A 20,652-nucleotide genomic window follows, 5' to 3' on the forward strand; every position below is an offset into this window, starting at 1 on the left:
GATGCATGCATGATGATCTATAAAAACATCTAACTCTTTTAATTAGATTGGAAACTTGCATGCCTCAAATCTTGCCCGGTTCATGTCCTCAAGCTTGACAGGAGGGTAAAGCAAGTTTAAGATTAAAATTATATTAGCATGTCATTTGAAAACCATTTTCAAATTACAGCTATTTTTTCTTGAGACCAACTCTGACATTATAAGGAAACGCAAATAAAACAAATAACACAGGTATCCACCACAAAAAAGGTTACTGGATAAAAACTTTGGTTTTGGCCTTTTTGATTCACTTGTAAATACCATGCAAATCATTACCAATAAGGCAAAATAATCCTTAACCCAGTACATTTGGGCAAATGTTTGGAAAACCATGCACTATTAATTCCTTACAATGTTCATACCCCCTACGTTAGTTCTTACAATCTGGAACAATGTTATTTGAGTCTTCTTGGCACCCATTCTAGGCTTCTGCGCATCCAAAATGATCCATGAACCCACGTAAGTAGGAATTGATGAAAGCTTGCAGTATCACACACACACACCAAAATACTGTTATTAGCATTGACATTGCACGATTTGTTTACAGATATAGCTTGTAAGTTTTATTTTATCATACTACAAAGAATAATAGCAAGGTTGGAGATCAGACCTCTTTATCACCTGAAGCCCATTGCAACAACTGGGATCCTCACCTTGTGCCCTCTGTTACCTTTCATCAGAATCTCACCGAAGCTATACCCTCCAGTCGCCGACCTAACTGTGAGGCTCACTGTTATCTCACGGGATGCTCCGGACAGCACCGTCATCGCCGGAGGACTGGCCTCTAATGCAATCTCTGGTGACATTCTGGTGGTGATGACGTAAGTCTCCGTCGCAGCCACGTTTGTCACAGTTCGCTTGACTGTTTGAGTTCCCTCCAGATGGGAGATGGCGATTGATGGGTTGTTGAGATCAGCTGGACGGCCACCAGTTGCATTGCAAGCTGAGCTTGTGATGTTCAGAATCTCGTGAGAATCTACATCTGGTACTGAACACAAAAACCTGATGTAGTCTTGGTATGCTGTCAAAAAGAAAAAAAGGAAAAGAAGTGGTTCAGAACTTAAGAACTGATGTATAAAGAAAACTGGATAACAAAGACTGCATGGAAATACTACTAATCCGAAATTGCCTACTATTTTCTAATTAGCAGGATTGAAAAAACAGCTGCTGTGATAAAAATATAGCATAACATGAAAAAAAAATGCAGCATGTAAGCGTTTTTAACCATTTTTTCACCCCGGGTTTTGCACAAAATTCAGAAACTCGGATGTAAGCACTACGCAAGGGTTCAAGAAAAGTTTCAGTCAAAAATTAAAAAAAGCAGGGTTTAGGTAGGGTTTTTTTTTTTTTTTTTTGCATGTATACCTTTATAAATATCTAAAATTATGTGTATACCCACACAAATTTACTGTTTATATGTGTACCCTCATAGATTATTCTTTTTACATGTATACCTTTATAAATATCTGAAATATATGTATACCTCTGCATATTTACTATTTGCATGTATACCCTTATAAATTATTTCATTTGCGTATATATGCTTGCAAGCTTACTATTTGCATGTATACCTTGTAAATTATTTCTTTCCACAACTCTACCTTTATCGAGTTACAGGTACACATGCAAAAAAAAAAAAATTTATAAGGATACACATATAAAAAGAAATTATTTATAAGGATATACACAAAAAAGAAATGATTTATGAGAGTATGCATGCAAGTAGAAATTTTGTGAGGCTACATATGTAATTTTAGATTTTTATAAGGGTATACATGCAAAAAAGAATAATTTATAAGAATATACACATAAATAGTAAATTTGCATGGTATTCATGTAATTTATATATTTATATAGGTATAGATTTAAAATACCTTTTAAGAAAAGCATGCTAAATTATGAAAGGAAAAAATTTGAAAGTCATCCACCCGTGATCACCGAAAAAAAGGTCAAATGGCATTAAACCCATTTCATATTAGTATGATGCTTCAAATAATGGGAACACCAAAAACGAAAAAATACAAAGGAAGAACCAAACCATGTATATAGATAATACCAAAAAAAGAAAATAAAGAAAATGAATAGATTTTACTGATAAATCCTAAACCATCAGAAGACATGTAACTAACTCTTAATCCGTCATCCTGTATATTTTTTAGGTTTTCATAATGCATTTCAGATAACCAATTAACTTACATGCATCTAGAATGAGTCCAGGATCTAAAGCAGCTTTCGGATCAACAGCACCAGCCCCATAATCAAATGGTGTTGCTTGTACTAATGTCATAATTTCTGATCCAGAATATTGCTGTGCCAGAAGTGGTCTATCCCCACGATCCTGCGTAGTGGCTGTTGTCATCAGGGCTGATTTGATAGCAGCTGGGCTCCAGTGGGGGTACCTTTGCTTTACAAGTGCTGCTATCCCAGCAATGTGTGGAGCAGCCATGCTAGTTCCAGATACCATGGCAAATCCTTCTCCTGCTCAGGCACACAAGAACAAAAAAGAGAGGATCAGTTTCCAGAATTAGAATAACTTAACAATGCAGTGAGAGGCTCTATAAGTTGATCTTACAGTGCAGTGATTAGATATCAGGATTCGGACTTAAAATAGTTATTAAGTATTACCCAGAGAATCCTAGGAAGCTAATGTACTTTAACTGAGAGTCTACATTAACAAGGCTCAGATAACAGAAAGTGATTTCTTTTGCCATGTCATAACATCAAAGATTGATGCAATAATTCAACCAAACCTACAGAAACTTCATGAAATGCTTAAAATAGTAATTTTTTCTTTTTCGGAGAGAAATAGTGATTATCCTACAAAGCAGATTAAGTTCAATAATTTTCCTGAAGAAACAGGGGTCCCTGACCTCTTTCATATGACTCTCGAAAAAGTTCTCAAACATGTTGTCTAAAGAATTCAACCAGCAGGTTGTTGCCACTGTTTCCACCCTATGTCCTTAATTCAAAAGAAAACAGGAAAACATGGTGAAAATAATTGGACATATCCTTACCGACATAATTGGCCTCATCTATTCCGTCTGGTGCCCAGGCAGCCCAAATGAGATTTCCTGGAGCTAGTATATCTGGTTTAAGGACATCAGCATCCTGAAAGCTGAAATCTCTTACATCTGGTCCTCGAGAAGAGAATATTGCAACCTGGGGAGCTGATTTATGAAGTATAGGTGCCAAACCATCTGCTATGCTAGCCATTGCTTGGAAACTTATTGGCCTACCAGCCCAATCTCTTTTTGTTGAACTATTGTAGAAGTCTATGAGATCCTGTAATCAAGGATTTCAAAAAGAATAAATTGTCAGCAAATTAAATTCAGAATAAGATATTAGCATGAATGGATAACAAATAGTGGATGATATATCAGCACAGAACTTTGGATAACAAGAATAAGCCACTAGGAGAACCACAAATTAGTCGCTGATGTTCAAGTATGATTTAAATGACCAAATACAAGGAATATTTGTGATCTTGTTCCTGTTGTGGTCTGGATGCCAACAGTGAATTTTGACGCATAATTTCTTTCTTTTACCCTTTTAATGGAAGGGTGTGAGGCATGGATTAACGAACCATGCCAAACCGGGCAGTTCGGGGTGTGCTGAACCGGACCGGTCGACTGCCGATATTGTTCATTGGCTCGAAATGAGACATGAAGCCAGCCAGTTGAAATGCCCTCCATGTGGCTACCTTCGCTTCAAAACCCTCGGCTCAAGACTATATTTACCACTTCGCACTATTCGCCCTATTTGAAGGCCAAAGAAATGCCGGAGGCCCCTTCGAAACCCTCTGGCCTCCATCCTCTTTTGAAACCCTTTGTCCTCCTTCGAAACTCAACAATCTGAGGTAAATCTCTCCCACCCCCCTCTCTTGATCTTCACGCCGGCCTCCATCCCCCGTCCAAACTCCTTGTCAGCATCGGCCTCTCTCACTCCCCTCCTTATTTCTCTCCCCACTCTCCCTCTCCCTCCCCCTCCCTCTCTCTTCCTCTCTCTCCTACCTCTCCCCCACTCTATCCATGTTTCTATGCACCCCGAAACGGAATGGTATGGTAGTACGGATCTGTACCGTGCAAACCCGGTCTCCGGCCAGTACAAGCCCCGGCACTAATTCGGAGAATCTTGGTTGGGGGTAACCAAGATCCACCGTACCGGATCCGGGAGGCGTACCGGTACGGTTCCGGTTTGTACCGAAATCGGGCGGTACGAACCGGCCAGCTCTTCCCCGCCGGAGTCGGGAAAGAAGAGAATGAGAAAGAGCGCGGGGAAGAGAGGGAGAAAGGACACCTGTGGCCGCCATCGGACAACCGCGGAGGGCCGGCGGAGCCTGGCGGGGGGCAGGGAAAGCCACAGGGGCGCAGCGGAGGCCGAGACCGCGGCCCCGCCTCCTGTTTCGAAACAAGGGACGCAGCCACGGATTTTTAATTTGGGGGTTTTAAGTGAAGTCGGCAAATCGATTAACGACTTCACTTAAAAATTTCCAAATTTTTTCCTTCCCCACGCTCTCTCCTCTGTCTTCTTCGTCTCCAGCACAAAACCGGCCTGTACCGGTTTCCATGGCTTCGGCGTACCAGTAGTTGGCCGGACCGGTTCGTACAGGCCAGTTCGGCATACCATGGGGGTAACTTTCAGCTCTCTACTTAAAATTTCTTCAGCCTCCATACTATTAAATATAGTGAAAATGCTCTATCAAAGTTTTGAAAAAGCTGCCCTTTTAACATATGGAACAAAAGCTATCTAAACTTTTCCTCCAAGGTTCGCCGAATCGGTACCGGAACCCATTCCGGTTGTCGAACCGGTACCGTACCGACACACGGTACAGTAGGACGTGCCGGTTCCATACTGACATGCCCATTTTTTTGTGTGAAGTTTTTCAAGTTGATTTAATTGATAATTAATCTTTTTGAACTCTTTCAACGATTTCAAGTCTCATTTCATCTTTTTTGATTTTTTTATTTTTTTGATATTTCTATGATCCTGGTTTAACCTAAATGATGCATCTTACTGTTTTAACATGATTCAAATCATAAAATAATTAGTGAAATATTGCATGCTACATGAAGCAACATGAAATATTCTCAAATCTGGTGAGGCAAAAAATATAAAATAATACAATCAATTACATATATTTAAAGTAAACCATACATACCGATCCACCAGTGAGTTTCAGTTTACGCATGCTACACAGAATAGGGATCACGGTGCACAATCTAGGGGAGCCCGCCAGGATCTGATGGAATATAGAAGACAAGCTCCTTGAAGCCATTCAGGAGAACACGATGCAGCTGCAAATGACCTCGTATATGGAGTAGAATCCATATACGTATCAAATTTCAAGTCGTATACTGGATCCTATTACCTGCAGCCACAAGCAACCTATGATCCATGCGGATACGGATATGGTACGTCTGAGGCATCTTCTGATAGTTACTATCATACGCAGCTCGAAGCGTTTTATGGGTCGGATTTTGCTATCGGCTTATTCGGATGGGCTCCTTCACAGTCGTTTTATTAGCCAGTTTATTAGCCAGAGGACCTCTCAAAGCCAGAGCTTCAACAAGAGATCCAAGAGTGCTTATAATCCAGAGCGCGTTCCTTATAAAATGAACATACAAGACTACGCCGCTTGGTTAGATGGGTGGGTTGATGTGCCTCCTGACTATACTGATGATCCGGATATCTACGAGAGGCATCGCCACTCGATCCAATTTGAGATATTTGTATGTATGTTGTACTTTAAATATATGTAATTGATTGTATTATTTTATATTTTTTACCTCACTACTTGATTTAGGAATATTTCATGTTGCTTCTTGTAGCATGCAACATCTCACTAATCATTTTATGATTTATATCATTTTAAAATAATAAGATGCATTATTTAGGTTAAACCGGAATCATAGAAACATCAAAAAACAACAAAAAAACATCAAATTAGACTTAAAATCATTGAAAAGTTCAAAAAGATTGATTACCAATTAAATCAACTTGAAAAACTCCACAAAAAAAAAAAATAAGTGTGCCGGTTCCATATCGGCATGCCCTACGGTATGGTGCCGAACCGGGACCGTACCACTTCGGGACCGTACCACTTCGTCTGGTTCGGCGGACCTTGCTTGAAACATAAACACCAGTAGTCCAACATTTTTAAAATAACTGATTGAAGCTATTTTAGAACATCGAGATCGCATGCTTCAAGTGTCACATTTGCGACATTTTTGCAAAAGGCTGACATCTCACATGCAGTTCATTTTGTCAAGTATACGGAAAATTCAAAAAAAAAAGGAAGAAATTTGGAGGCTTCCTCAAAACATAAGAGGAACTCTTGAAACATGCATCTTGAAGTACTCTGGAGCCCATGTAGGTGCAAAGTTATGTGGTTCTAGCAACATGAGTGATACAGTTGAAAATTTCAGTTGCAAGCAATTACAATTAATTTATAAACTACCATCAATTTACATGATTGATAAGAAGAACCAAAAGAGAGGCATCAGAATATTAAGTACCTTTGTCATACTGACATCTGAGATGAGAATCCCAGGGATACCAACAGGTACAGGATCAAATTTGGTTCCTGGATAAGTGTTCTCCACAGCAACAACAAAGCCAGCTGCACCAAGAGTCTTGGCTGTTTCAGACACCTTCTTGATTGATGCAGTGCCTGAAACAAAATTGAAGGAATACCCACAAAGAAGAATTCTTCCCACCACCATTTTCTTATTTAAAAGTTCTGGTCTTTGGCAGTCTAATGGATTGTACTTCATGATTGATGAATCAAGCAGTACATCATTTGCAGAAACTAGGTCGAATGACTTATTCCCATGCGTAGCAGCTGTAGTTGAACAATGAAAGGTAACTTATGATATACAAATGATGCTGAGGCTTCCTATAGTTATAAAGAACAATTTTAATAAATCAAATGATTTAAGTGAGAACAAGACATAATTAAGTGTGAACTAGGCACTTGATATACTAAAACAACTTCTAACAGAAGCATAAGCCAGAGTTTCTAGACATTGAGCCAACAGAAGAAAATGAAAGCAACCAAATCATAGAAGTGATAATTTATTCACCAAGTTCGCTATTTAAAATTGCAAATACAAAAATAAAAAACCAGACACATGCACACACACACACACACACACACACAGAGAGAGAGAGAGAGACAAGCTAAAATGTTCATGGGTGCATTTGGCCTCAAATGGGTCCCAATCAAAATCAATGATGGACCACTCAAAATAAAATCCACACAATTGATCATAACCCCGTCATATAAGGTGGCAGGAAAAAAAAGATCACACATTTTGAGATCTTTTACCCATGCATCAGATTGAAAAAAAATGGAAATTTAACGGTATGCTAGTGTTTTCTAGTTTGATCCATAATCTAGACATATCCATATCAGCTGAAATTTGATTAGTGTAAGGTTTAAAGTATCTATAGATCAATATCAATGGATCAGATTTGCAAATGCCACATGTACTTTTGCTCATTGGAATTACCAGTCATTTTGTGCTCACTTGATGCCTAGGCAAGAGACTTCCAAAAATACTGTTCTTTTATTCTCTAGGCATTTTATACACTATAGACAATGACCGATAGCATGGATTTTCATTTTCAGAGAGGTCCATCATCAATTTTCATGGGGAAGCATTTGGAGCCAAATGCACGCAAGAACATTCCAGCCTAACTCCATATAAGCAAAAGAGTGATAGAGCAAACATTTCCTCATCAGTGGGCAATGCACTCAAAATTTTCAACTTCTCAAGCTAAATAATAGCTAATCTTAGATTTTTGAAGCTTGTTACTGGCATACAACGGGCAAATGATACAGGAATACTTTCTGATGTAAAAGGCAATATAGAAAAGCCTTTAATTATGATTTTTATCAGCACTACCTGTACACAATATGACAAACTTTGATGAAAAAAATCCACAAAACTACTATGTCAAATGAAGTCTTTATGTACTTTAGCTACAATGAACAAATTGTTTTCAAGATTACATATTACATATAGATCTGCAACCTTTCCCCATATATAACTTAACCGTCTCAGAATAAAACACATGCAATGTATAAACTTACGTGAGAGTCCAAGCCCTGGTATTAATTTTCCATTTCCTAGGATTATATGATTTTTATATCTTCGGTCATCAACTGCAGCAGCCACAGTTGTAATCCATGGACTGAAAGACACCAAGGTTTTGGGGAATGGACCTCCATTTCCAGCAGCCTGGGCAACAAATACTCCTGCTTTCACAGCTGAAAGAAGTGCTGCATCGAAAGGGTTTAAAAATGTGGTTTTTGTAGACGAAGGTGGGCTATTTGGCCCTACTGAAAGATTAAGAATGTCAACACCATCCTGAACAGCCTGTAAACCAACATTTGTCCATGTTACATCTCATATATTGCAGATGAATTATGACAATCCGACTAATCTAACATTTCAACGAAAAGAAGATATAATTTGCAGCAATGGAAATACATAATACAACATAGTTTAGCAAGCAGGTATGAGAAGAAGCGAGCTTGTTCCTCTACTATACACTAACATCTATCATTGTATTAGTTCATGTCTTGGGAGAAATGTATGCTTCACTATCATAAATGCTTAGATGCCAGAAAAGGTCATGGATACATGATACATCAATGCAACCCAAAACTGCTTTCAAAAGGACAAAGGTTGTGAAAGGATGGTGTGTACCGTGACCATATTCCAAAGAAACAGAATCAGAGAGGGCAGGACAATTACCAGATACAATTAGGAACTATTACAACGACACCAAGGAACAAGAAGAAGCTGAAATCCCACAACAATCCCCACACACACACATGCACGCAAAAGAGAGAGAGGGATCATTATAATGATGATAATTATTGCATAAAACTATCCAATGGAAGTGCATCACTTTAATATTCAGTTTTACAGGCATCTTCATAATGCACTTCTGGACACCATATTAATATTCTGACATAGAACTGCAGTGGTAACCCTTGAGTCAATTGCATTCAAAATAACATCATATAGTATAAAAGCTACCATACAAGCGTGAACTTTTCTTTTATAAGGAAAAATACAAGCCTGATTTTATTTTCACTTTCCACCACTATCAACATGTCTCCCACATACCTGCTCAATGGCAGCTACCACATCAGAAACATATCCCCCAAAAAGCCTATACAGCACCTTGTATACAGCAATCCTGAAGGCAGATAACCAGAGAAGTGTGATCTTTACAAGTCAATACTGTACATCTCTTGTGTCACTTAAAAAATGCCTAACCTGGCACGTGGAGCCATACCACTTGCTTTACCAAATTCATGTCCATGCATTCTCACTGGTATTCCGTTGTTCCCAGCAGCAATTGCTGCTGTGTGACTGGTAATATAATAAATTTAAACATCAGTACAAATGAATTTGGATGAAAAAAGGATTAATCAATATAGAATATCAGTAAGAATTAAGAAGTAAAACAGTTTTAAGAATTATCTGCAAAAGATATTTATATAGGAGTGGCAATTTACTCTGCCCCATCGGGTACGCAACCCGACCCAAACCTAACGGGGTGGGTTTTATCTAACCCGTTTAGAGTCATGGGAATAGGCCATTATTCTAAACCACAAAGCAGATCCAGGGCAGGTGCAGATAATGGCAATGCCACCCCAAACCTGATGCAATTATATATAAGCCTTTCACCAATCAGACCCTCCCCAATTGTTACTTCAGATCCGGATAATATTCTATAATCTATACATTATTGATCCATGGAGTTTATTTTTCTTTGTACTTTTTTAGGTTCATCTACACCACCACCAGGTAGCAAAATTCAAACTATCCTTGATGATTATGATGTTAATGGAGAAGAAAGTATTGTGATCGTTCGTGAGAAAGATTAATCATGTAAAAGGCTACAAGATACATGCTTAGTTGTTAATTTTTTCAGTTGATTGCTTTTCTTAGTTTGCGAGACATTTAACTTCCTAGAGAACAATATTTCTGTTTATTGTCATTGGAAATTTGATTTGTTATGTTCACTCTTATTTTTTTCTAATGTTATGTGAAGTATCGAGATTTACTTTTATATTCTTTTGTTATTTTTTGATTTGTATAGGCAGAAAAGCTTGCAGGTTTATCCACCACATCTAACTCTACCAACCCCAACCCATCCCGAGATGGGTACAGGGTGGGCATGGTACAAGGTTTCCAATTGCAAGGCAAGAACGGGTAATGGCCTACCCAACCCATACCCGCCCTGCTGCTAATATTTTGCATTGTCTGATCAAGTTGTGAACAGGTCTCTGCTCATCCTTCGATAATTATATATATAATATTTTGCATTGTTTGATCAAGTTGAGAGCATGTTCTAATCATCCTTCAATAATTATATATACATAGTGCACTGAATTTGGAGATAAAATAAGACACTTTCACCAGAGACAAGGAAAAAGACCATGGTTGTTTAGGGGAATTTACCGGCAGGGCTTGCTTTGTGGATAAAAGTGATTAAAGAAGCCATACATGGTACCTGAAAACATTGTGAAGTACCAAGGAGGATCTTATGTGTAATATTAGGGGACTTCACTGGCAGGGCTTGCTTTGTGGATAAAAGTGATTAAAGAAGCTATACATGGTGCCTAAAAACATTGTGGGCTCGTTTGGTTCGCAGGAAGCATTTTTCCTTCTCGGAATATGATTCCTGAAAAGCAGATTTCTGAAAAGAGGATGTCTAAAAAAGTACTTTTGGCATGTTTGATTGACAATGGGAAAGTGACAGATTTTCAGAGTGCTTATATTTGGTTGACCATCCATTTTCCTGGAAAAGTTATGTGTAATTCCTATTCTACCCTTAATAAAAATTAGGTCTTTAATGCCTCTTGAATGCCGAAGGGCCTTTTTGGAAAAAAATAAAAATGGAGTGATTCCCGGCTCACGGAAAAGTAACTTTCTTATGTTTCTCATGGGAAAGACTTTTCCATGAAATGTGGGAATCATATTTTCATGGGAATACAACTTTTTCGTCTCTTCTTTGAAAACTCCAACCAAACAAGAAGCATCTCATTACTTTTCCGTTGACCACACTTTCCTCCCTTCTTTTCCCGCGAACCAAACGAGCCCAGTGAAGTACATAGGAGGAATCTTATGTGTAATATTGATGAAACCTGACCCAAAATCTCAGCCATTTAGGCAGCATTTAGGTCGATGGGCCCATGAAAACTTATGCACCACAGGGGTCCTTTCCCTATTCGATATAATATGGATGAAATTAGAACCAAAAATCCAAGCATTTAGGTGGATGGACCATGGGCAAGTAGGGTAAATGGGCCCATAAGTACTGAAGCACCAGAAGGATCCTTTCCCTATATGACGTGAGATTATACAATGTTCTCAACAAATATTACCAATCAAAAGCCTTTTGTTATTCCAGTCAATACGAGTGGTCGGCATGACTTATATCAACTATATTGACCAAAACAGATAGCAATTAAAAGATGAAAACAGAACAAAAAATTTATTAACACCAATGAGTATTAGACAAATAGACTCAGCACATATGTAACTAGAAACTTAAATGTACAAATTGAAATCATAGCTGATTAATGCCAGATACAAAGTTACTGACGCAGATCCAGAACCTTTAGAGGTAAATGCACCAGCAACAGTACACTATTTCATGTCATGTAGTAGAAGACATACAAGTTTCTATAAAAGTAGAGAGACATAAAGAAAAAATATCATAGCAAGAGCTATGAGAAAGAAATTCCACGGAGCTCACCTTCCATGCCCATCACCATCCAATGGTGATGCAAAATCAATTGTAGGATTAAACGCTCCTGCTGCAATTGCAGCTTTTGCAAAATGTTGGGCTCCGATTATCTTCCCGTTACAAAAATCCCTCTTTGTATCTGGATCAATTTCACACTTCCCCCTATAATGTGGAAGGGGTCCATATGGCTCCGAATTGTATGTAGAAAAGCTTGGATGCTTTGGATAAATTCCTGAATCCACAAAGCCGATCACAATATCTTCTCCTGCTTTGTCAAAGCCACCACCTGTTGGCCATACACCTGTAGGTAGTCCCAGAAATTGCGGAGTGTGTGTTGTTAATTTTTTTACTTTCATGTCCTTCTCCACATATTTAACCCCAGGAGCTCTACTGAGGGCCTCTGCCTAATAAACAAATAAACAAATTAATACATAATAAATAACAAAAGATGTCCATTGGTGAATAAGAGGAGAAAAATTTACTGAGCAACAAAGAACAAGTGCACTGAGTGGTCTCAAAGCAATCTGGCGACATCTTTTACCTTGTCAGGAGACATGTGAACAGAAAAACCATTGATTAGATGGCGATAACTATACAGTTTCTTGTAGGTTCCAACCTCAAAGAGTGAGTCTAGAAGTGCATCATGTTGTTTCTCGAGGTGAAGGGCATATGATGTCACAGCCTCACTGATAGGAGAAAATACCAGAAATGAGCATGCAATCACTTGCTAATACAAATTTCATGAGATGCAGATGAAAGTAAATATGAATCCATAAGAACAAACCTTAGCAGAAAGCATCGTCACATGCTCAGTTTTGCAAAATCCACTCATTGCTTTCTTGTCATTTTTCTTTTTTTATTTTCTTAATATGATGTAGCAGGCATAATGCATATGAATTTTAACTAGCCATTCTTTCTAAGTTAGCATCATCTATGATCGTAAACTACTTCAGATTGTCTAACTCCAGATTTTCTAAGGTTCAAAACGATCATCATCGTCATCACAATCATCAAGCTATTTCCCATCAAATATGGGGTCAGCTATAACTATAGAACACAACTCAAAGTTGAAAAAAGCTCCAAGGTTGAGAAGGTCAGGCAATACCTAAGTCTCAAAGAATTTACCAAAAACTGATGATCATCACATACAACTTTGTACGAAAAGACATACTTTCTTAAATATTCATGATCATTTTTTTGGAACCACAGCAAAAGAACAAAGGGGGTGAAGTCAAGGAGCAATTGTTGATCGAGTGCATATGTATCCAAAATTACTATAAATGTTCTGTACGTAAAAAGAATACAGCCATGGACATGAATTCACACAGCTCTGCAAACTCATTGTGAAGAGTGAGGTGCCTTAGTAGCATAGGTGAAAGCCATGAAAGCGGATCTATGAGGTTTATGACAAATGACACCTAATAGTGTAATATAATGTAGTCATCCTTGTCTTTCTTGCACCGACAAGAATTTAGAGCCAACCCCCAATTATTGAATAAATCAACAGTGACAACCATTCTGATTAATGCTGATGCTAAAAGAAGGAATTTATTAACCTCAATACTTAATGAAGCAAAATAAGAAAACTGTTGATTCTTACTCATTGATAGCAGAAATAGCAGATGCATGAAAATAGAATTGGAAATAAAAATTCAGAAAGAATATCATATTGCTACCTGGTGATATCCATTTCTTCAACTGAATCAGCAGCTGTTGGAGCAAACCCATCGACACCACCACTATAACTCATTATAGGTTCTCCTTCCATAGTCACAATATAAATATCCCCACTTCCAATAACTAAAAGTGGGAGAAACACAAATAACATGCACCAGAGCTCCGTCTTCTCCATTTTCCTTAGAAGCCAGCTAAAGTGCAAAGAACAATATTGTCTTGCTGAAGGCCCCAACTGTAAGTATAAAAAGAATTATTTATTAAGATGGTTAGCTTTATATTTCCATGCATTTGATCAGAAAGTAATTGAAGAAGACATTCTATGATAGACTTAAATTATTAAGAAGTTTCCAAATAGGACTTCTCAAGAGGAGCGAAAAAGAAGATGCATAAGAATGGCAATCAACAAGCTAAACTGGAAGAATTGATGAAGTGACACCAAATGGACAAGAGTTGCTGACAGAATGGGAGAACAAGAACTCTGCCAATAGTAGACTATTGAAGCAAGAATGAACTTAGGGAGGAAGTTTGAAATTATAACCAACAATTAACTCAGAAATGCAACAAGAATGAGAAAACTTAGGGAGGAAATTTGGCATCAGTTCACCAGTAAATAAAGAGATGCAGATGTAACAAGCAGGAAATGCAACAAATGGTTGAAACGAGGAAAGCTTTACCTGTAAATCAATCACAGAAAGAAACTTCACAATCTGTCACCTACATTGATGCATGAGACGTGACTGACACAGCAAGAAGAAACCAAAAGTAAGAATAATAAAAATAACAACAACAACAACAAGATGGGCAAAAAATTATGAGGGAGTGATTTCACATATAAGCCATGGTCATGCACCAGAGAACATATGATATTATCCTTGAAGCAATTATCTAAACTTTAAAAGATTGAGCACCTCCCCATATACCTCCTTGTTAGATAATATTTAATTATTTAAATATTTTCAGAATTTTGGTTGGAAAAGTTAAACCATTAAAGCATTTACTTCATAACTAGTTTGATACACTTTAGTGCCATATTTGAAAAAAAATAATGCAAGTAGAGTTGCATTTAATACTTCTCAATAGTAGGCTTTAGTTAGATGTGTGATCTTTTTGCGCTATTCATGGCTGATCTGCTTGACTAACCCTGCCGTTCACGCATGCACGCCATGTCACGAGCTGGGCCTGTCACATGCATGTGGAAGCTTGTCTTTTGTTTTTAATTATTTTGACTTGTTCATTTTGGTGTTTATTTATCAAGCTAGCCATAAAACGGGCATTATTACCCCACAACAAAGAACCCCCCAAACCTAGCCATTAGAGCTGTTACCTGACTAAGTCTCTAGTTAAAGGATATGGCACAAGGTCTTGGCACCAAGGTCCACCGTACCGGAACCCGTACCGGTCAGCAGCCGGTTCGGTACGACAGGGCGTGCCGGTTCGGTCCGGAGGCACATCAGCCCACTCCTCTAACCAAACGGCATTGTAGTCTTTTATATTCATCTCATAAGGAATGCACTCCGAGTTGTAAGCAGTCTCGGATCTCTCGCTAAAGCTCTGGCTCTGAGAGGTGTCCTCTGGCTGATAAAACGGCTATGAAGGAGCCCATCCGAATAAGCTGGCAGCAACATCCAACCCGTAAGATGCTTAAGGCTGCGTAGGGTAGTAGCCACCGAAAGATGCCTCAAATGCATCATATCCATATACGTATGGATCATGGGCTATCTATAACTGCGGATAATAGGATCTAGTATACGACTCGAAACCTGATACGTCTATGGATCCTACTCCACATGCGAGGTCATCTGCAGCTGTATCATATCATCCTGAATGACCTCGAGAAGCTCGTCTCCTATATGCAATCGGATCCTAGGGGCTCCACCAGATCGTGCACAGTGGTCCCTATCCTGTGGAGCATGATGCATAAAGTAAAACTCACCAGTGAATCGAAGACTATCGTGTTGCTATCTCATAAACGGCGGTGGTCTTTGATTATAAGACACCGCACGGTGGTCTTCGATTCACCAGTGAGTCAGTTTATGCATGCTACACAAGATAGGAACCACGGTGCACGATCTGGTGGAACCCGCCAGGATCTGATTAGTATAGAAGACGAGCTCCTCGAGGTAATTCAGGAGGACACAATGCAGCTGCAGATGACCTTGCACGTGGAGTAAAATGTATAGACGTATCAGATTTCGAGTCGTATACTGGATCCTATTATCTACAGCCACAGGCAGCCTATGACCCATATGGATATGGATATAGATATGATGCGTCTGAGGTATCTTTCGGTGACTACTACCTAATTCAGCTCGGAGCATCTTACGGATAGATTTTTGTTGTCGGCTTTATTCGGATGGGCCCTTCACAATCGTTTTATCAGCCAGTTTATCAGCTAGAGGACACACCTCTTAGAGTCACAGCTTCAGCGAGAGATTCGAGACTGCTTATAATCTGGAACGCGTTAGTTATGAGATGAACATACAAGACTATAATGTCGCTTGGTTAAAAGGGTGAGCTAATGTGCCTCCTGACTATACTGATAATCCGAATATCTACGAGAGACATCACTACTCGACCCAAATTTTGATATCAGTATGTATGTTGTACTTTAAATGTATGTAATTGATTATATTATTTTATAATTTTTATCTTACTACTTAATTTGAGGATATTTCATGTTGCTCCTTATAGCATGCAACGGTGACATAATCATTTTATAATTTGTAGTATTTTAAAACAATAAAATGCATCATTTAGGTTAAACTAAAATCATAGAAACATTAAGAAACATCAAAAAAAAAAATCAAATTAGACTTACAAATATTAAGAAAGTTCAAAAAAAGTGATATCTCAATTAAATCAACTTGAAATACTCCAAAAAAAATGGGTGTGTCAGTCAGAACCAACACGCCCTACCATATCATGCATCGGTACCGTATCAAATCGGTACCGTACCGAACCGAACGCTGACCGACACAAATTCCGGTACCGGTTCGGTGAACCTTGATCTCAAGCAACTACAAGAGTCAACGGGTCAAGCCTTCCACATGCTCATGCTATGTCAGGAAAAAGTAGGACTGAGCCACGGATAAATTCAATGTTTATTTATTGGGCTAGTCACTTTTTCCAATACTACTACTATTTTTCCCCATTTTTTTATACTCTCAAAGTATTGATTTTGGTCAACTAGAGAAGTCGATCGTGTCACTCCTTCCATATGGTCATGCTATGCCAAGAAGGAGAAGGGTGGAACCAGGGATCAGTTTGATATTTATTTATTGGGCTAGCCGTAATAAAGGGGGCATGGTTAGTCCATAACAGCTAGTATAACCTACCCAGGCTAGTTGTTAGAGCTGTTACTCGACCAGCCTTTATATAAAGGCCATGGTCCAAGCTCTCAGCACTCTCTCTCTCTCTCGATGGCCATCTCTTGCTCTTTCTCTCTCTCTACTCTTCACTCGCCTACTTTTTCCATCACTACTACTAGTTTTCCCATATTTTACATACTTTTAAAGTATTGATTTCCGGCAACTAAAGGAGTCGACCAAGTCAAGCCTTCCACATGCTTGTGCTGCGCAAGAAGGAGCAGGGCAGAGCCAGACATCAGTTGTATCTTGGGAGTGTTAGAGCCATCTACCATGTACAAGAGAGACAATAACACTCCTAGAGCAATGTCTGGCATGTCTCCTATCCAGGTTCCTCTATTCTGTTCGTATTTACCTGCAATATTCTTAACATCAAAATATCTGAAGCAGAAGCAATCTACATAGATAGAGACATGGTTTAAAGAATCAAAAGGCAATAAAAGAGGCTTCCAAATTTTCAGTCATGCCACTCAAGAAGCAGGAGATAAATAATTCTGTAAGCCATTAATAAACAAGATATAAAAAATCAACTAAAAACCACTGTTGAAAACAATAAAACAGGGTTCATCAAAAACAATAAAACAGCAAGCCCAAAGGAGAGCAAAGTTAACATTATCACCCCTAAGAATTTGATTACTGCACCCAAAAAATAATGATAATAATAATAAGTAAACCAATAATGTGACTATGGAAACATAGTTACAGGAGGGGAAATTAATTAAGGGCTATTATCAAGAACAAAGTCTGATGAAGTCCAACATCAAGCTGGAATATAATAAGAGAATCGGTCCAGTAATCCAGGGAGAGAAAAAAAGACTTATCTTTTTAAGTTTGTGGGTAATAATCAAGCAGATTTTTTATTCTCTGCATAAAAGACGAGCAAAAAACGTGGGTATCCAATAAAAATATAAAAAGATAAAGCATCGGTCTGTCATTTATGTTACCAATCTGAAGTATTTATGACTCTGGAAACCAAGAAAACTCAAACAGAAAAAGCTCATAAATATAGTTCTTTCGTGATTCCAAAAGGCTCGAAACTGAAAGGAAAGGCAGAAAAATATCTCCCAAAATACTACATATTCTTCTGAAATATATGAAGAAACAGATCTTGAAGTTATCAAACGATCCAGATGAGGTGCTTCCTACTTTTACCCGAAAGAAAAAGGAGTAAATAATTTAGCACCAAGAAATCCACTAAGTTATCAATTCAAAAAAAAAAAAAAAAAGTTACCCCCGTTTTTTCAGATAACATAGAACAAGATAAGGCAAGAACTCCAGTCAGATTATTTCAAAAACGAAAAGCCATTAAAGAAGCATGTATTATAATAAAGAAAGTAAAGATTTCTCTCTTCTTGCAACAAAAACCCAGAAAACCATCCAAGAGCTTGGTTTCAGCCAAGAGAACCAAAAAAAGTCATCATCCACGCCATTAAAAAACAAAGACTAGGTACATTGGAAAAAGATCGAAATAGACCGTTAAAGAAGCACTCAAGAACAAACAAGAACAAGAAACGAACGGTTTCCATCTCTTCTCTTACCAAAAACTACCATCTAGAGCCGCAGGAACGCCTGAGAGAGCCATGGTCGGCGCTTCTACCGTTAAAGGATCAAGAACCGCATCCCGCGCTAGCCAGAAGGAAGGAATCGGCGAGGACGGCCCAATAGCATCCTCACGCCGTAAAAGGTAGATCGATCCGCAGAGAAAGCGAGCAAAAGCTAAGGTTTTGAGGGTTCTTGGAGAGAGAGGGGTCGGAGGGCTCTTCAAATTGGAGACAAGGAATCTCGGGAGCTGGTAGTGCCACTAGAGAGAGAGTGGGGCAGCGAAGCTCACGGAGCGTCACGGGGAAGGAGGGCTATAAATGTCGGGGGATAAAGTTATCCGCGGTGAAGTTTAAAAAGGGCTGTTTTCTTAATCATTACAACATTCGGATTTGTGGGACCCAGCTGGGATTCGGTCGGTCAGTGGGTTCGGAGATCGGGAATAGATATTGGCTGTGTTTTGGTTCGGGGTAACATACCACGGCTACCGATAGATGCGGCGGTCCAACGTCTCCTGTCGGTCCCGGCCGCGTTCCCCCAGTAATTGCGTTATAATGGGCGTTCAAAGTAAGTTACTGAAATAAGTAAATAAACCTCAGTAGGGGGGATTATTTATTGATATCCCTGTTTGGAATATAAAAGTTACAAGAGTCTATGGCAAAATTTATGGAGAAAAAAAAAATCCACCAAGATTATCATCAGGTTGACAAATCCCTTGACTAACAAGTCACCCCATCCTATAGGGCGATTGATACGAGGGATCATCCCCATATCAAAAATAATATAAATGAAAATAATGAGATCACCACATTTAGTTGCACTACGATAATCCTATTGATCCTAAATCACTGCCCAACTTAGATGCAACTTCTGTCTTGAGATAGAAAATTTAAGATCACCCCAGAGCAGTAATTTTGAACTGAAAGTTGAGAACAAAGATGCCCCTCAATACACTAGAAAAAATTAGAATATTAATATACCATTAATATTATATATATATTATATTTAAAATATAATATATTATATTGTATTATATTATTAATCATATTGTTGTCATATTACTATTCATGATAAATTTAAATTAAGTAGAAATATATTTTTGTACTTTATATTTATATATTGAAAGTATTTAATATACTTCTTCTATTTACCTTATTTACCTAATTAAAATAATTATCAGTATAACAAATAATATATTATAAGTAGAAATAAAATATATTAATTCTATAACAATGATTAATATATCTTTATAGGATTAATAATTTATAGAACTAATAAATGCATTTTTATGAAATATATTAATAATTAATATGTAAATAAATATATTATAAGATATTTTATATGATTAAAAAATATATTATTGTGGGATATATCGGGATAATTTTGATATTTTATGGTGAGTGATCTTGGATTATAATGGAATACCAAACAGATTACTTGTGGATATATGAGGGATCCTTAATCACTGGAAGATAGTATACCAAATGTGGTAATGTTAAATCACAGGAGATTAGATTATTTCAGAATAAGAATTATCGGTGATCTAAGATTACCTTAATGATTCTATGTGGGTCACCAAACGCCCTATATTTTTAAGAATCATGTGTGAAGACTTCTTTGTTGTTTAATATTGCTTATAAACAATAATTCTTTTTTTCAATTTCAAAAATAAGCTTTGCCACAAATGCTAGGCACATTAGCTGTAACAATTTTTTCCCTAGGATGGAAATAAAAGCCGATTCTAGGTAAATTTTGTTGGTAGAATTCTTTTGTGTTTTGATTATTGCCTTGTTCTCAACCTTTGCTCTTTTGTTTCCACTTTTTTTCTTTGATATGCTTTTTTTCCTCTTATATTCTCCTTCTTATGTTATCTTGATGAAAGATGGTTAGACCCGTGCCTAACTTTTTATTTTAAAAATAAATTTACTTTTTTTACTTTAAAAATAATATTTTAGAATAAAAATAATTCTAAATATTCATTTTCATAATTCTAAATGTATACCGTGACCATGAGTATTTACCAATATCCTGCTGATCCTACCTTCTTTTTTTTTTCTTCATAATAGTAATGGCATCGGTGCCACTTTGCCATGTTGAATTCAAATCCTCTCTCCTACAAGTCCATAGTATAAAACCCTTCTCCAACATGTTTCTACTAAATACTATCCATATATAATTTCTTTGATAAAACAACCTTAGGGACAAAATTATTATAATTTCAAAAAGGCGACATGGATGGTAAAAACTTGCTTGTATA

At 37.7% G+C, this 20,652-nt stretch overlaps 1 protein-coding gene across 7 annotated transcripts; it reads right to left on the bottom strand.

Moving 5' to 3' along the window:
• Positions 1-254: 254 nt before the first annotated feature.
• LOC103713098 (subtilisin-like protease SBT2.5) lies at positions 255-18,720 on the bottom strand. Of its 7 annotated transcripts, none has more exons than XM_008799887.6 (13): positions 18,395-18,720; positions 14,166-14,228; positions 13,491-13,723; positions 12,356-12,500; positions 11,824-12,218; positions 9,333-9,428; positions 9,180-9,252; positions 8,135-8,420; positions 6,555-6,880; positions 3,054-3,321; positions 2,236-2,517; positions 650-1,060; positions 255-468 (listed from the first exon to the last, which is right to left on the bottom strand). In XM_008799887.6, the coding sequence occupies exons 3-12, from the start codon at positions 13,664-13,666 to the stop codon at positions 657-659; spliced, it is 2,451 nt and encodes an 816-aa protein (XP_008798109.4). In that variant the 5' UTR covers positions 13,667-13,723; positions 14,166-14,228; positions 18,395-18,720; the 3' UTR covers positions 255-468; positions 650-656. The 7 variants fall into 7 exon arrangements, with proteins under 7 accessions (XP_008798109.4, XP_088564613.2, XP_088564612.2 ...); XM_088708487.2 differs by adding an exon at positions 17,129-17,211 and having other exon boundaries at positions 255-1,060; positions 14,166-14,205; positions 18,395-18,685; XM_088708486.2 differs by adding an exon at positions 17,129-17,211 and having other exon boundaries at positions 255-1,060; positions 18,395-18,685.
• Positions 18,721-20,652: the final 1,932 nt, after the last annotated feature.

This window comes from Phoenix dactylifera, chromosome 12, assembly GCF_051530095.1.
Source record: "Phoenix dactylifera cultivar Ajwa chromosome 12, Ajwa_hap1_PhDact_Kaust_v1.1, whole genome shotgun sequence".
Classification (NCBI taxonomy): Eukaryota; Viridiplantae; Streptophyta; class Magnoliopsida; order Arecales; family Arecaceae; genus Phoenix; species Phoenix dactylifera.

Excerpts from the sequence above, each read along its gene's own strand:
- LOC103713098 (XM_008799886.6), bottom strand. The coding sequence starts at position 13,666 with ATGGAGAAGACGGAGCTCTGGTGCATGTTATTTGTGTTTCTCCCACTT. Across the intron at positions 12,219-12,355 it reads TTCACATGTCTCCTGACAAG|GCAGAGGCCCTCAGTAGAGC; the intron begins GTAAAAGATGTC and ends TTTGTTTATTAG. Across the intron at positions 8,421-9,179 it reads TGGTAGCTGCCATTGAGCAG|GCTGTTCAGGATGGTGTTGA; the intron begins GTATGTGGGAGA and ends GTTGGTTTACAG.